Source organism: Paramisgurnus dabryanus, chromosome 2 (genome assembly GCF_030506205.2).
Source record: "Paramisgurnus dabryanus chromosome 2, PD_genome_1.1, whole genome shotgun sequence".
Taxonomy (NCBI): domain Eukaryota; kingdom Metazoa; phylum Chordata; class Actinopteri; order Cypriniformes; family Cobitidae; genus Paramisgurnus; species Paramisgurnus dabryanus.
The window spans coordinates 22,104,454-22,122,282 of record NC_133338.1 but is presented as its reverse complement, the minus strand read 5'-3'; the positions used below and the strand labels follow the sequence as shown (position 1 = coordinate 22,122,282).

Below are 17,829 nucleotides of genomic sequence, written 5' to 3'. Positions count from 1 at the left end.
GGTGCTTATTAATCCCAGTCTCTCTGCAAATCCAGCATCGACTTGCTTCTTTACAAATGAATCCGCAGTACACAAAGTTAACCAAACACTCCCCACGCCAGCTGGAACTTCTTCAAAAACAACCTTTATCCACGCATTCCTAATGTTATGTTCCCAACTTCCGAATTAAAGTTTTTAGCTTCTTGTTGTTCCCACGCGGTTCTTCCACAACCCAAGACTCCGTTTCCATGGTTACTCTATCATAACAGATCACCACGTCAAAATAAAAGTATCTCAGAAAAAATTTATTTAAAAGTCATTTTGGTTACATTTGGCAATCTTTAAAGACATGTTTACTGATTGTTGAGACACACGCGTGTCACGCGAAGCTGTGGGCAGGGCTACAAAAGTGGTCGTTGTATTTGGATTCGGGGAGGTGCTTCAATTCTACTTTGACGTCATATTTCCACAATCGGCTGTAATACTGGGTTGGTGCCAAAAACTGTTATTTTTCAGTAGCACGGACGTTTTCAGTTCTGAAACTTGCAGGATGTTCATTTAACTATGATGACCTCTTATATAACAAATTATCAAGTTAAAATTGAGTATTTGATTCACCGCTCCTTTAACATGAAATGGACTTTGAACATGAAATGGACCATGAAACGTTAGCCAGTCCAGTGACTAGTGCTTATTTTAGCAGCCTAAAAGTTGTAAACATGATTTTGTTTTCACTCACAGAAATTTTATAAATACAGCCCATGAAGTTAGAGGAGCTCCTAACGTTTTGGCTTTAATATGCATCAGGGGATTTTGAATAATCCGATAGCATTCCTTGTCTCAGTCGGAAGAGACAAGCAACGAGCGACAAGTCATTTTGTCTGTCATTTGGTTTCTGTTTCTGCATACTGGATAGCTCACAGGGAAATCTCATTGGTCTTCAAATCCCCATAACAGTATATTTAACATCAACTTTTTCTGATTGGCTGTGATTGTGTCATTTCCTGCAGAGTTTTCGCTTTCAGCATGAGGAGTCAATTTACAATGCAATATGTTGCATCTGGTTAGTAGACTGAGACTACTGACTGCAGGTTTATGCTCTGTCTAAGCATACTCAAAGCATAAGCAGCATCATTTGCATCGGTTTCTGTTCATGTTTCACATCATCTGACAGACAGAGAGAGAGAGAGAGAGAGAGAGAGAGAGAGAGAAATAAGTGGAAGCTAAAAAGCGCACAACCAGTAAATGACTGGCATATAAACACAATGCAAAACAGCAAATCGGCATTGTAATGGCGCAGTTTTGCATATATGCTCACTTAAACGAACACTATGACACACAAACTGACATGCAGTTATACACAAACTTGGTCATTCATCATTGATAAAGCACTCAGGCTGTGAGCTTCCCTGAGGCCTAAACAGTGGCGTACCAAGGGATGAGAATAAAATCTCTCTCTCTCTCACACACACACACACACACACACACACACACACACACACACACACACACACACACACACACACACACACACACACACACACACAAAATAAAACATCTACCATTTGACTTTATCCAGAGGTTATTGGGATTCTCTCTTAAGCCTTATTCAGGTGGGACTGGTTTACCCTGAGGAGGTCAGGTGAACACATACTTTAACAAACAATAGATATTCTAGTTTGTACTTGAAAAATATCTTGATATTTTTCCACAATCCTTTTTTTTGCAATTTATTTTCACATTTTCTAAATACAGTATCATACCTAAAGATAAACCTGTGTTGGGCTGCCTGGTCGTTTTTCATTATAGGTTGAGATCTATTTGACACCATTTACATTTATTCATTTAGCAGACACTTTTATATATAGATTTTTTTGTTTTGACAAACAGTTGGACGTGTAGGTATTGCATACATCTTATCTAAATGTGAATTAAATCAATAAGGAATCAGATCGTGGAAATATCTTCAAACCACTAATGTGGTAGCATTATCAGATCTGTACCTTACACTGTCAAAAGAAATGGTCATAAAATGGGAAGTACCCTTTAAAAAGGTACTATCTAGGTAAGTGCACATTTACCAATATGTACCTCTGAGATACTAATGTAAATGCTTTAGGTGCAAAGGTGTACTTTTTGAAATGTTACTGCCCTGACTCTGACCACTTTTTTGACATTGTAAGTAATTTTGTCACTTAATTATGAATATACATTTTTAAAATCACACATACAAATAAAGGTACAAAAGTTGTCACTGGGACGGTACCTTTTAGAAAAGTTAAGTATGTACCTCTAAGGAACCCATATGTACTTTTTAGATACCAGAATGCTGCTTTTAGGTACAAAAGTGTACATTTTGAAAAGGTACCGCCCCATTTGTAGCTTCTTGTACCTTTTTTTTTTTTTGAGAATGTGTCATGCTGGTTTATTTTGTTTTTACTTATTTTTATGTGTTAAAGAGATTAGTCATGGCCATGTGGTGATATTACCTTATCAATGCAAGCCAAATCTGATCCAGAAAATGTAGATGTAGAGAAAATGTAAATGACCAATCTGATCGATCAACTTTACCAGCGCTGCTTGAGCAGGATGTAACATAATTGTAAGGTAATTAGACTAAAGCACTATTCGGATGGGATTAGTTTTCCAAATGACATGTGAGTTTCAACGTGTCCCCCACGACGTCTGTGATTTTATGTACCGATTCGGGCCGGACAAACATTCTTAGGCTATTCCAGAAATGGGAGTGTCTGTTTTGTGCGATTGGGCATTGCAGAAGGTCACTTGCTCTTAACAGTGTTTGATATTCAGCTCATCTTGATTTAAATATTTTATTCAGCCAAATGGAAAAAACATCCATATCTGTTTCAATGGGCCTCAGGAAGTACAATACACGTGCTTTAGTAAGAACTTATGGCAGATCACGTCGGCCAAAACATGAATAGAACTGCGTTTTCAAAAGATAAGTACGGTGGCCCTGAAGTGTTAACCACAACAACAAATTACTAAACAACAACAACAAATTAAAAAACAACAACAAATAAAAAAACACTACAACAAATTAAAAAACACCACAACAAATTAAAAAACAAAAACAAATTAAAAAACACTACAGCAAATTAAAAACCACTACAGCAAATAAAAAAACACTACAACAAAATAAAAAACAAATACAAATAAAAAGCACAAAAGCAAGTTAAAAAAACACTACAGCAAATTAAAAAACACAACTACAAATAAAAAAAACACTACAACAAATTAAAAACACAACTACAAATTAAAAAACACTACAACAAAATAAAAAACATAACAAAATAAAAAACACAACAGCAAGTTAAAAAAACACTACAACAAAATAAAAAACAACTACAAAATAAAAAAACACTACAGCAAATAAAAAACACAACTACAAATTAACCTTCCGGTTCAAAAGCCGAACTGCAGTGTCGTCCAACCAGCGATGTCTCATGTTGCCCACTGGTATGTTACCTCTTCCGGTAGGTTAATGTAGTTGTATTTTTTATTTGTAGTTGTGTTTTTAATTTGTTGTTGTGTTTTTTAAATTGTAGTTGTGTTTTTTATTTGTTGTAGTGTTTTTTTTATTTTGTAGCTGTTTTTTATTTTGTTGTAGTGTTTTTTAATTTGTTTGTAGTGTTTTTTTAACTTGCTGTTGTGTTTTTTATTTTGTTATGGTTTTTTATTTTGTTGTAGTGTTTTTTAATTTGTAGTTGTGTTTTTAATTTGTTGTAGTGTTTTTTTAACTTGCTGTTGTGTTTTTTATTTTGTATTTGTTTTTTATTTTGTTGTAGTGTTTTTTAATTTGCTGTAGTGGTTTTGAATTTGCTGTTGTGGTTTTTTAATTTGCTGTAGTGTTTTTTTAATTTGTTGTTGTTTTTTAATTTGTTGCAGTGTTTTTTTATTTGTTGTGGTGTTTTTTATTTTGTAGCTGTTTTTTATTTTGTTGTAGTGTTTTTTTAATTTGTTTGTAGTGTTTTTTTAACTTGCTGTTGTGTTTTTTATTTTGTTATTTTTTTTTATTTTGTTGTAGTGTTTTTTAATTTGTAGTGTGTTTTTAATTTGTTGTAGTGTTTTTTTATTTGTAGTTGTGTTTTTTTATTTGCCTTAGTGTTTTTTTTAACTTGCTGTTGTGTTTTTTATTTTGTATTTGTTTTTTATTTTGTTGTAGTGTTTTTTAATTTGCTGTAGTGGTTTTAAATTAGCTGTAGTGGTTTTTTAATTTGCTGTTGTGTTTTTTTAATTTGTTGTTGTTTTTTAATTTGTTGCAGTGTTTTTTTATTTGTAGTTGTGTTTTTTTATTTGCCTTAGTGTTTTTTTTAACTTGCTGTTGTGTTTTTTATTTTGTATTTGTTTTTTATTTTGTTGTAGTGTTTTTTAATTTGCTGTAGTGGTTTTAAATTAGCTGTAGTGGTTTTTTAATTTGCTGTTGTGTTTTTTAAATTTGTTGTTGTTTTTTAATTTGTTGCAGTGTTTTTTTATTTGTTGTGGTGTTTTTTTAATTTGTTGTTGTTGTTTAGTAATTTGTTGTTGTGGTTTGCACTTCAGGGCCACCGCAGGATAAGGCAGGCAAACACAGACATTTGTATTCGGACGGAGTAAATTTCTCAGAGGACTTCTGAGTTTGACGAAAAACAATAGGTAAATTTGAGGTTGTCAGAAAAAAACACGAAACTCGAAAAAGATTAAAAACATAGAGGACCTCGACCACAATTTTCTCAGAGGTCCCCCTGTAAAACTAATTCCGTCCGAGTGGGGCTTAAAACATAAAACCATGTCCGCATTTGTGATGGTAGAAACGACAATCAGCAAACGCTACTCTGCACTGCTCAAAACTTGCGTTTGAATCATGGTTTAGTCAGTAGTAAATTCTTTAAACATGAAAACATAAACTACTTAAAGGCTGTGAGTCAGAATTATGATAGTGAATGTCGTGTCCAAGTCAACAGGCAGAGGAAGTAAACTGTTGCCTTCAATCCGTGTGTTTGTTGTAGTCCAAGAAAAGAGATTTATGTTGGAAACGATAACTCGCGTCATCGTTTACTTTGGGATTTGTACCATTTGCATATCATAAACATGTACTAATACACACTTACACACCAAATGAAATGTAAAATCATGAATCGATAATACATGCTCTTTTAATACGATGCCTAGTGTTAATTAATACATCCCTCCTCTCATCTTCTCCTCTCTTTTCAGTTTTCCTGTTGAGTCTCTCTATACAGAAGAAGACATTGTAATTGGCCGGAGGGGTTTAGCTCAGTGGGCAGCATGTGTTGAATATGCATTAGTTACAGCTTTATTTGCTAATCGTTAATCAGGGGAAATGCAATCGCGGTGACAGCTCTGCTGTTTTTAGAAACTGCTGTTCTGCTGTTTGTGTGAGGAAAACTGTAAAAAGAAACACACACACACGCAATGCAGCAGGCAGTGATTGAGCAGATATGACTGACTATGAGTAATGCTTTCCCTGCTGTATAATTAGTACAGTGCTGACTGGCACTGTCCCTTCAGAGGGCTACCATGCCCTGACCCACATTAAATCCCTGTAAATATTTGCTTTTAACTCTTCATCTTCTCTTGTATGCAATTTTGTGCTCTGGTGGGCTGTGACCGCTCATTCTTTCCAGAATATGCACACGGGTGTGTGTACCTGGTAATTATCACGTTGTGGTATTCCCAAAAAGATAGGAATACCAGTATTTTTGTGACCTTGAAGGGACATTTTGATGTCCCCATGGGGAAACAAGCTTCTAAATTAAACAGAATGATGTTTCTTGAAAATGTAAAGTAGGAGAAGGGTTTCTGTGATTGTTGGGGTTAGGGTTTGGGGAAGGGAATAGAATATACAGTTTGTACAGTATAAAATGCATTACGTCTATGGAGCGTCCCCACAAAACATGGAAACCAGAATGTGTGTGTGTCTGTGCGTGCGTGCATGTGACCCCTGTAACTGGACAAGGGTTATTCTCTTTATCCCTTTAAACTGGATGGACAAAAATGAATTTAGGAAATAGACTTTGATCACACTAATGGGTCTGAAAATGGGGCTGGTTATGTAAACCAAATTTATACATGAATCGATATGCATAATATATACAAAGCTTTGAAGTTTCTTCACATGGCAGGCCATTCTCTCTTTCAGCCTGTAACTTTTTGCAGCTCTTCTGCCCTCATCCCTTTCTTCTCTTCTGTCTCATCTTCCAGCTCATTGCACATATCTGCTACACTGCAAAAAATGATTTTCAAGAAAAAAATTCTTAGTATTTTTGTCTTGTTTTCAGTAAAAATATCTAAAAATTCTTGCTTTTTCTTGATGAGCAAAATGACCCAAGAAAATAAGTCTAGTTTTTAGACCAAAAATATTAAATTTAAGTGATTTTGTGCACAAAACAAGCAAAAAATGTTTCTTGAATTTAGTGTTTAAGAAAAATGTTCAAGATTTTTTTGCTTACCCCATTGGCAGATTTTTTTGCTTGTTTTATGCACAAAATCACTTACATTTGATATCTTTGGTCTACAAACTAGACTTATTTTCTTGGGTCGTTTTGCTCACCAAGAAAAAGCATCTTAATTTAAGGATTTTTAGATATTTTAACTGAAAACAAGACAAAAATACTAAGAAAATCATTTTTTTGCAGTGTACACTCTTAAAAATAAATGCTGTAGAACAATAGTTCCCACCCTTTATCGCTTCAAGGCCCCCTTGTTGCCCACAACAATATTTGAAGACCCCCCACCCACTCAGTTTTTCCCAAATAAAATTAACTAGACCTTGGAATAACTAGAAAGATGTATATTCAGTACTAAAATGGCCAAAAAATAAGAAACATCTTGGTTTTTGCTTTGTTTTGTCAATTTTTTTTATAAGTTTAAGTCATCTTGAGGCCCCTTTGGAAATCTGCTGAGGCCCATCTGATTGGGAAACAATGCTGTAGAAGAACTGTTTTTGGTTCCCCAAAGAACCATTCACTTAAAGGTTCTTAAAAGATCCATTTCTTTCTTACATTTTTATCATCTAAGGGTGTACTCACTTTATGTGAACCGTACCATACTGTTTGACCCCAAAGTACGGTTTATTAGGCTAGTGTGATCACTTCTTACTCTACCAGGGCGCGCTTTGCTTAAGCGTACAATTTGCAGAGGTGGTCTCGGGTACGGTTTGTTTAATTCAGGGGCAGGGCATGCGTGCCGAAATGCCAAACTTCAGCAGTCCCTGTAAAACACTCAGATATGTGCAGCACAATACATACAGCTGCGCATAACCGCATCCCAAACGACCCCAGATACCAGAGGTGTGTTTGACATCATGTGAACCGATCGGTTTATGACATTAAAGCAGCTCGAGGGTGACTGCAGAGCAGCCTGCTCCTAATATGCTTTTAAATCTCTCTCGCTGTTATTTAATGTCAAATGCCAAATGATCTGTGCAGCGCACATGATTTCAAACACACCTAATAAGCCATAAACTCATAATTACAATGAACCCCATTGCATATATCTTCTAGTTTTCTTCAAAACAATCACGTCTTTTAATGATGTAAGCATACTCTGGTACCGTACGGATCATAAAATGTGAGAGGAGATGAGCGGAGGAGTGGGGATTAAGTATGATGTAAGCGCCCCTAAAGAACCTTTTGTGAAATAGAAAGGTTCTGTGGATGTTGAAGGTTCTTTAAGGAACCATTCAGCCTAAATGGTTCTACTATGGCATTGTGTAGCATCTTTATTTTTTTAAAATGTAGAAACTAAACATGATGGATAGGTGGAAATGATGTTCACCACAGGTCAAGCAAAACAATGTGAAATCCTAAAATATACACAATCCAAATGTGTCGTAATACTGTTTGTGATCATCTAGAACCCAGTTCACTTTCATTCAATAAGCTTTGGCTACATTCAGGTTGTGAATGTCTTTTGATCTAGTTGTCAGGAACTTTGCTATCAATTTGTTTTTGAAACACACACATACACACGCACACGTGCACGCACACGTGCACGCACACACACACACACACACACACACACACACACACACACACACACACACACACACACACACACACACACACACACACACACACACACACACACACACACACACACACACACACACATCTGTCTTTCTTTTTGACATTCGCTGCAGGTATCTGTTCTCTCAGTCACAGGCAGGCCTGGTGCCAGCATCACCAATTCACACCTCACACAGTTTTCTCAGTAAGTGTGTGTGTGTGTGTGTGTGTGTGTGTGTTTCTCTCTCTCTCTCACTTACTCACCCACTCACAACTTTTTATCCATCTGTCTTTATCTTTGTTTCTCTCTGTGTTCATTCCTTCCATTCATCATTATCCGTAACACCCAGAGGGCACACAGCATGGCCACAACAGCCCAGTTTAAGCCATGTAACGATGCCAATTAAGCAATTAAGGCCCAAACAACCTAAGCACCACCCCAGCTGCTTCGCCTGTGCCAACTTTGTGCCCGCTCTCGTCACGCTGCTCTCCTTACTCTCTCGCCCCCGGCTGCGGGAGCATCGGCGGATGCTGGACCAATCCATTCGTCTGATTAAACACAGCACACACTGGCTCCCGATCAGGAGGCGACAAGCTAATTAGCCTGACATAAGCCTTAATTACTTCAGCTGCTGATTCCAGATCAGTGTGGAACCGTACAGCAGATGGGTGCGTGGAAATCATACGGGAGTTGATTGACATGTGATAAAGTGTCAGAGAGTAAATGCAGCAGTTCAGCAGGGTTATAATCCACAAGACTTATGGTTGAATTATGGGGAACAGTGTTGGGGAAAAAACTTTGAAACTGTAGTCTGACAAGATTCACAGTAGCTAAATACGCACTACAAGCTGTTAACTCTTTCCCCGCCAGCGTTTTTAAAAAAAGTTGCCAGCCAGCGCCAGCATTTTTCATGATTTTTACAAAAGTTTAATGCCTTCCAGAAAATGTTCTTCTTTAAATATATAAACAAAAAATATATATCAGATGAAAGAACAGACCCTCTGCTTTCAAACAAAAACAAAACGTTTCATCCTAACTTCATTAGTTCTCTTGTAATCACCTCTCAAACATGGGTAGGTTTCTTCAAAAACACCCAATTTTGATAATTCCATTTTTGCGAAGGACTATTGATAGAGATCAGATGCAGAACGATCTTTAAAACATACACGGAGTTCTTTCTCTTTCACGTGAGGCGATACTTCCGGATTGCATAAGTTGCGGAAGTGCGCCACCTGGTGGATAATAGCGGTAATGCGGAAAGACGAGATATCTCGTCAATGGCGGCGAAAGAGTTAAGAAATAGAAACAAAATGCTGCAATTATGGTACGATTCACGTTTTTTACATTTCCTTTGGTGTGTGAGTGTGTATTAGTACATGTAAACGATATGCAAAAGGTAAAAACCCCAAAGTAAACGATGACACGAGTTATCATCTCCAATGTAAATCTCTTTACATGGACTACAACAAACACACGGATTGTAGGCAACAGTTTACTTCCTGGGATTGGTGATGTAGACAAGACCGACATTATCATAATTCCTCTGACTTCGGCCTCAGCCTGTAAGTTAATTCCTGTTAGCATTACTTTGTAATCAAATCTGTCAAACATGGTAAGGAGCGTCACATTTCCGGCTGACGTCAGAAGTATTCAGGCCAATCACAACATACAGATTAGCTGGCCAATCAGGGACACAACGCTTTCAAATCTGTGCGTTTCAGAAAGAGAGTGAAATCTGAAGCTACAAAAATGTATGGTATGTGGAAAATAATGTGTTTTTTAACCATAAACCACGCAAACACATTATATTATACCAAATACACAAAACAAAGTTGTTTTAGCAATTAAATAGGTGCACTTTAAGTCATTTTGGAATGGTAGATAGATGCAGATGAGTGCCATCGCATTGACCATTTGGATAATGAACTGGACAGTTCGAGCTCTAAATTTGACTTCCATTTAAGTCATGATGGGATGCATTTTGCTACAATAAAGATTTTGCACATAATGGTTAGAAGTTACCATCTGAAATGAAGCAAGAAATGACAATGAAAATGCATTCTGGGCGAATGTGTTTGATTATTGCCTCGCCACTGTTGAAAAAGCTTCATGTGCAATACAGTGTGACATATAAACAGCAATGTCTCGCTACACTGCCGCTTGAATAAAGCCTTTAACTGAAAAAGCTACACTATTTTAAAAACAGTTGCGCTATAGTAGTCACGCTGTGGAAAATTTAGTTAAAGTATTAGTGTCGCTACTTTTACTTAGTTACCCTCGAACAGGGACCAGAAACTAGTCATGGCAGGACAGAATGTGTTTTTTTCAAATAAATGTTTTTCTCACTCTCATGCTGCTGGATTTGACTCAAACCTCCTCTTTTCCTGATCAACTGTAAGTGTATGATTGCGTAAAAAGGGAATGCTTGCTGTGTGCGCGTGTGTTGTGCACTCGTACCGTCTCTAAGGTTTAATTAAGGAGCAGAGAGAGAGAGAGAGAGAGAGAGAGAGAATCTTGTCAGTGGTCCCAAGACTCTTTTAGTACCCCAGAGACACCCCCTCTATTTTACACTCCACAGAACACAAAGAGAGAGAGAGAGAGAGGGACATGGGCTGATGAAGTTACAAACTGTAGAAGGGATAATACAGAGAGAGATAAGATTTTTTGAGTATATGACCCTGTCTGTGAAAACCCATCTAAAGTCAATGTTTGTGACGTAATGTTTTCTACAGTAAAATCAGTAAAGAACATTCTGTCATACATAACCTTTTTATCTTTAATATTGTCTGAGGTCATGTGAAAGATTATAATCAGTAATTATTTTTTCTACTTTGATGCTCATACATACAGGTAATGAAACCTTAGCACAGACACATACTGAATATTACATGTAACAGCTATATGCATAAGAACATAAAAGGCTGTTAACGCTGCCATGAAGCATGTACAGTACAGAAGAATGGGTGGGCAAAGTCAGGGTCATGATTGGATCATAAATTATTATAAAATAAAGTGGGAAGACTTAGCGTGTGATAATAAGAATAAAAAAGACAGCTCATGTTTAACTCACTTCTGATTTCTGTCTTACCTCCTTAAATACCACATTAGATATTATCAAGGGCACACAGACACCTGGCTGAAAGACCTCTGAAAGACCGCTTGACACAGGCTGTGGGCATAAGACTTTTTTACAGTGTATATTGCATGGAATATTATTCCTAATGTCCCTTGGACAGCATAATTGGAGTTTTGTGTCTTTTAATCTGTGTCTATTACCTTTATAGCTATCTACAGTATGTGGTAGTGTTCTCCAATAAAAATATATATAGTATTAGAAGATAGTGTTTTACTGTATTATTAAAAAGTCAAGGAGCATTAAAAATTCTCATCCAGGAACTTTTCGGTAACTCATATTACATTGTTAAACCCGGAATACGCTGCAGTATTTTTGCACTCCTATAAGAAGACACTTCCTTATCACACTGTGCGACATGGATCGTGTAAACTTGGGTACAACAAGATGTAGACTGTAAAATGATGAGACAGACGCTTTGACAACTGCGTCACATATTAGGGAATGTCACCATCATGCACTAGTGGTAAACAAATACCAGTACGCAGGTCGTAGCAGCAAACACACTGGGCGTTAATTTCTGAAAACTATTGTAGACTATCTTTGGATGAAAGACTAAAAACGGCCTTCTTTGAACCTCTCTCACTGTACGATATAGAACCACCAATGAGGAACCACGATCACAGAAATTGCCACAATTGTTTCATGATGGCAATCTTTTATCTGGGACACCCAAAAATCGTGTAGTGCAGCGGTTCCCAAACCTTTTTCCTGTGCACCCCCTTCTATGTCCCAACTAGGGTGGCCATTCGTGCCGGGTCCGGCGGACATGTCCCGAACATGTTTTCGGGTTCGTTCTCCGGAAGTCGCGTTGGTCGACCGCATATGTCATCAAGGTTTAATATTTCGGGTTTAATTTCAGAAAAGCAACCGTTACATTTCAAGGTAAGAATGAAATTACTATGATTAAATGTCTTAAAAGATATAAATCGTAATTTTCTAATGTATTTTAACTGAAATGTGAGAACCTCGATGACGTATGCGGTCGAAGCAACGCGACTTCCGGAGAACGAACCCGAATACATGTTCAGGACGTGTCCGGTGGAACTGGCACGAATGGCCACCCTAGTCCTAACCGGGTTGGCGTACCCCCAATCCCCCCTTAAAAAAAAACACACGCAACAACCCTTTGTGATATTTAGACGCAATTCGTGTTTACTTTGGTAAAAAACGTACACTCACTGGCGCCAGTTATGACATATGAGCTTTCCTCATGTTTAACAGTGCGCTCTCCCTCAAGATGCGTGCGTCGGAGATGCTCACAAGTCTCTGAGCTCGAGTCCGAGTTAAGTTTAAGTCTTTGAGCTCGAGTCCAAGTCAAGTCTGAAGTCTTTGAGCTTGAGTCCGAGTCAAGTCTCAAGTCTCGTTGTAACAAATAAAACTCTAATAACAAATAAAGAAATTACAAACATTTATAAAAAAGGACAAAGTTGCACATTAAGGAAGGTCTAAAATTAGCATTAGGTACAGAAATTAAATTTAATGGATAATAACACTGTCTTTATTGTACAAATTAAATATTTTTATTATTATTTTTAGAGCAATAGAAGTTATTTTCTGTTTTTCTTGGGTTGTTTGATTAACATAAATGACACAGACTTAAGTAGGGTAATTGAGGTTACTGTCTCTTTAAGAACAAATAAGCCCAGACTGAGCTGGACCGGACACACTTAACCGCATGTGCATACAGAAATCTGCTCACTTGAGCGCCTTTTTGCAGTTAAATTGTTTAACCATTTAAAGAATTGCAAGCCTTAGAAACACGTTAATGATAAACTTACCCTATTTAAATTGCATATTAATCCGCGAATCGCATGCGAGCCGAACCGCGGATCCGCCACAGCACTACCCAAAGCTTCAGATGAATGGCACAGCAGCGGCCGGTGCAGTCGACATGTATGTTCGCGGCAGCGCGCGCGGAGCAAATACGTCACGTGTTACGTCGTGGGCAGGTTGTAGGTAACCGAGGGAGGGGAATAACAGCGAGCTCATCACGTTTCCTAAAAATAAACATTGTTCACAAGTCGCGCAGCTCGAGTTCGAGTCGAGTCTGAAGTCTTTGAGGACGAGTCTCAAGTCAGGTCTCAAGTCACTGTGTGTGCGACTTAAGTCATCTCCAGTCCGAGTCTCAAACTCGAGTCCCCATCTCTGGCGTGCGTCACGTGCAGACCCATCAAACACATTCACGAAAGCCTTTACTGTTCGCACAAAGGTATAATAGTTTGCAGATTCATTATAACAGCTCAAACAAAATTAAATGAACACGTTTAACTCTACAGTGTCTTTGTAAGTATTAATGTATTTTATTATATAACGTTAATTCATTGGCGGTCTCTCTACCATGCATGAAAGCACATTGTACGCGTATCCTGTGCATTAGACGCGCCCATGTCTCGTCATATTTCATTCTTTATATTTTTGCCATACAAAAAAAGTAAATACTTTATACTTACGCCCGGAGAATACCTTATGCCACACTTTGGGAATCCCTGCCCTAAGGACCAATCGTGTACCTTAAGGAAAAAGGTGGTGGTCAACTTGGTGGTGACCCTCAACATACAATTCATAGTTCATGCATTATCCAACGATCATATTTTTTTTAACTTTTCACATACAATACATGCTTACACCTCTCTTTCTTTCCCTCTAAATTGAAACAGAAATAACAAGTCATTTTAATCATAACAGCAAAAAGTAAGCAATCACAGTGTGCATACACCTCATACACAGTATTTTACAGAATTTCACTGTATTTAAAGTGTTAGTGCCTGTAAAGACCCCTGAGCTAAAAACCCACTGTGTCCTCACATCCCTCTCTTTCTCGCTTGTTTGCTTTCTCTCTCTTTTATCATACTCTCTTTCTTTCTCTTCTCTCCAATCCATAACACCAAAATTGAAATAGCTTTATTGGCATAACAAAATGACAGACACACACAGCGACACATGGCTGTGCTAGGATCGCTAATGGCTACATTAAATGGGACTATTATAGGCTAGTGATAAAGTAATATCACTGAGGAGTCTATTCACCATGATGATTTTTGCTGCATTATCACTGATGGTGATAACGATGAGAAAGCATCGCTTTGCTTTCTAAATAGATTGCCTTACACTTTTATGCTTTAGCCTTTGTCCATTATGCGCATGCACATATTAGTTTCATTTTTTTGTGTGGTTGAACAGCATGGGCAAAAAACAGCAACAAGTAAAAAGTCCTCTCTTTTGTTAATTTATTATTGTTGTTTATTTACACATTATGCTATTAGAATATCAATATGCAATAAAAGTTTTCTTAAAAATGTAAATAAAATAATTGCATATATCTCACTCAGGCGCTCTTGCTAACTGCTAACACTATTTAATGTGAACTTCAAAGTTTTAAAACATCAATCACCCATCCCAGGCGATTAAAGGCTTTTTAAAACAAAAGATGTGTTCACGGTGAAATGCGTGGGTTTCCTAATTAGACTTCATATCCTCGCTGTTGATTTCCTTCAGGTTGTGAGAGCTAAAACATCTATATTTAGTTTGTTAGTCACTGAGTGATAGATGCTCTTTGTGTGGGCGTTTTCCTTTACATTTCTGGCTTTGTCTCCTGTCTTGTCCTACTGGGTTTATATTTCTCATAACATGTCATCGCCTGAAGTAGCTCAATTCTTCCCAGGCTTACAGCTCAATGAGGCACTAAAACTGCTGAGTAACTGAATGTTTTCAAGTGAAACAACAAAAATAAAAATTTTTACACTTCCCAGAATGGTTTAATTTTGATCTCAGTATTTATAAGGTATTCTGAAAACAATATGTGACTTTGGACCACAAAACCACAGTAAGACACACGGTATTTGTAGCAATAGCCAAGAATACATTGTATGGGTTAAAATTATTGTTCCATGAAGGTATTTTGTAAATTTCCTACCGTAATTAAATTAACAATTATTTATCATTAGTAATATGTGTTGATAAGGACTTCGTTCTGACAACAGTAAAGGCGGTTTTCTCAATATTTCGATTTTTTTTTGTAACTTCAGATTCCATTTATTCCCCAAATAGTTGTATCAGATATTGTCGTATCCTTACAAAGCATTCATAACGGAAAACATATTTTTCATTGCTAAAAATGTTATGTTGTGTATTTGATGTAAAACTAAGTGTTTGCGTGGTTAATGGTTAAAAAACACATTATTTTCCACATACCGTATATTTTTGTAGCTCCAGTCATACTGGTTTCCTCAAACGCATTCATTTTGTACAAACCTCATCGATCGGAAAAGCCAGCTAATCTGTATGTTTTGATTGGCCTGAAATGTGACGCTCCTTACCATGTTTGAAAGATTCGATCACAATGCAGTCCTAACAGGAGTTAACTTACAGGCTGAGTCCGAAGCAAGAGGAATTATAAAAATGTCGGTCTTTACTACATCACCAATCCCAGGAAGTAAACTGTTGCCTACAATCCGTGTGTTTGTTGTATTCCAAGAAAAGAGGTTTACGTTGGAGATGATAACTCGCATCATTGTTTACTTTGGGGTTTATACCTTTTGCATATAGTTAACATGTACTAATACACACTTACACACTAGGAAATGTAAAATCGTGAATCGGATAATTGGTGCTCTTTAACAATAAGATGATGTATAAATCTCAATTTAACAAATTTTTTGTGGTCCATGGTCACATACACTATTGACATTTTGTGATGATGTATTTCATCAATTTGATAGCTGTGTTGATTTAGTTCAGGGAAATCCAATGTGTTCAGTCAGTTGCGAGAAATGAAATCATTAGGGAAAAATGAATGACTGCATTGCTGAAAATTTTGTGTGACTGTTGTGTTGAATTTCTGTAAAACATTTCAATTTAGCAAATGTATTTTCCTGCCATGGGGTCATAGTTGGGCTTAATTCAGAATTTCAGAAGTTTTACTTTGAACTGCCTTTTACTGGTACCCTTAATCCACGTTGAGTCAGAAGATCTTTCTTAGCTCAAGAAAGTTCAAAGTTAATGAGAACAGCAAATAAATGTGTGGGTAACAAAACATATTGGCCTACATTGACAAACATATTAAAAATAAACTATATTACTATTCTATGTTAAGTTACTAGCAACCCATAAGTTAACTTGTGACACTCAATCCTGATTCTTGTTCCTGACAGGATTGCTGACCATCTGTGTGGCCTTTTTGACTGACCCCATGAGGACGGCTAAGGGAGATGGAACGTAACAGATTGTTCAACATTGCTGTCTGCTGCATTTCTACGATAACCAACGAGTGCTGAGCACAACATCAGTCGCTCCTCCACCCCAACCCTTCCACAGCCCCTACTCCTATCCTCCCTTTTTGTTCCCTCTTTTGAATTCCTGCAAGATACCCAAGCAGCCAGGTTCACATATTCCCCTATGTTTGTTTAACTTTCGTTTGCCCTTTACATGTGACGAAGCACAGAGGAGGTTAATTAACCGCTGAAGCGAAGAAAGAAAGAAAGAGAGAAAGACAGAGTCATGCATCTCCCCCATTCCTGTAAACGTGACTTGGGCCATGCCCGCATTTTAGAATCCACTCACATGATCCCCATCCTCTGGTTGACGCTCTGGATCGCACTGGCATCGTGTCAACGTATCGATCCTGGTACCAAGTATCCCACTGTGACCACAAACTACGGCAAGATACGTGGGATCAAAAAAGAGCTCAACAATGAGATTCTGGGTCCGGTGGAACAATACCTGGGCGTCCCATACGCCACGGCACCAATCGGGGACCGCCGCTTCCAGCCGCCTGAAGCTCCGGGGTCCTGGCAGGAAATGCGTAATGCCACGCAGTTCGCCCCTGTGTGCCCACAAAACGTGCATGGTGTTTTGCCTGAAATCATGCTGCCTGTTTGGTTTACAGACAGCTTGGACGTAGCTGCCACCTACATTCAGAATCAGAGCGAAGATTGTCTCTACCTCAACGTCTATGTGCCCACAGAGGATGGTGAGTGTCTTACACAACACAGCACTGCATCATGGGAAAATCTCAAAAAACATATAAAACCATAGTCTTATAGTTGCTAGGATTCATAACACAACATGTTAATTCACTGTAGTACAACATTAACACTACAAAGTAAAGAACAGAACGATGAAAGCAGGCACATTCCCAGTATAAAAGGCTTGGGAACTACACACAGCCTTGCCTACTCCCCCATTATGATAAGCCCACTGCACTGAAGATGCGGATATGTCAGGAATACTTTAGCCTTACTTTTAAAAAAAAGGCCAGTTGGAAAGTGTTCTGGGAAATTACTTGTGCCGCAGTATAAGACATACATTTACGACAAATTGCAGTAAAGTGACTAAGGGTTAACAATTCAAATAAGTGAGTGACTTTTGAGACTGAAGTAAAACCCCTCGACGTTTGCCTTTTTTCCTTTTTCTCTTGTTGTTTCTTTTTTCTTATTTTTTATCTTTTGAGAAAGAACAAAGTGGACAGAGACTCTCTGAGAATGAAAAGAGCTGATTTGGGAGAAGGTGTTTTTCTCTCGCAATTAAGGTCCTAGCCGCTGAGTTGCTCGGAGAAACAAATTATTGACATCAGCAGTAATTTGCAATCTCTGAGCCCTTTTTGCTCTCTTCCTCTCAGTTCTTACCTGCTTTTGACAACCAGTTGTTTTGTGTTTACAATGGGAATTATCTTATTCAAGCGATTC

At 37.7% G+C, this 17,829-nt stretch overlaps 1 protein-coding gene across 2 annotated transcripts in view; it reads left to right on the top strand.

The window, feature by feature from the left end:
• Positions 1-17,829, top strand: part of nlgn2a (neuroligin 2a) — a 223,172-nt gene that overhangs the window by 81,510 nt on the left and 123,833 nt on the right. For both annotated transcript variants that reach the window (XM_065269834.2, XM_065269833.2), the window contains exon 2: positions 16,297-17,114. In XM_065269834.2, coding sequence (XP_065125906.2) covers positions 16,643-17,114 — 472 coding nt within the window. In that variant the 5' untranslated portion in view covers positions 16,297-16,642. The remainder of the gene's footprint in view (positions 1-16,296; positions 17,115-17,829) is intronic.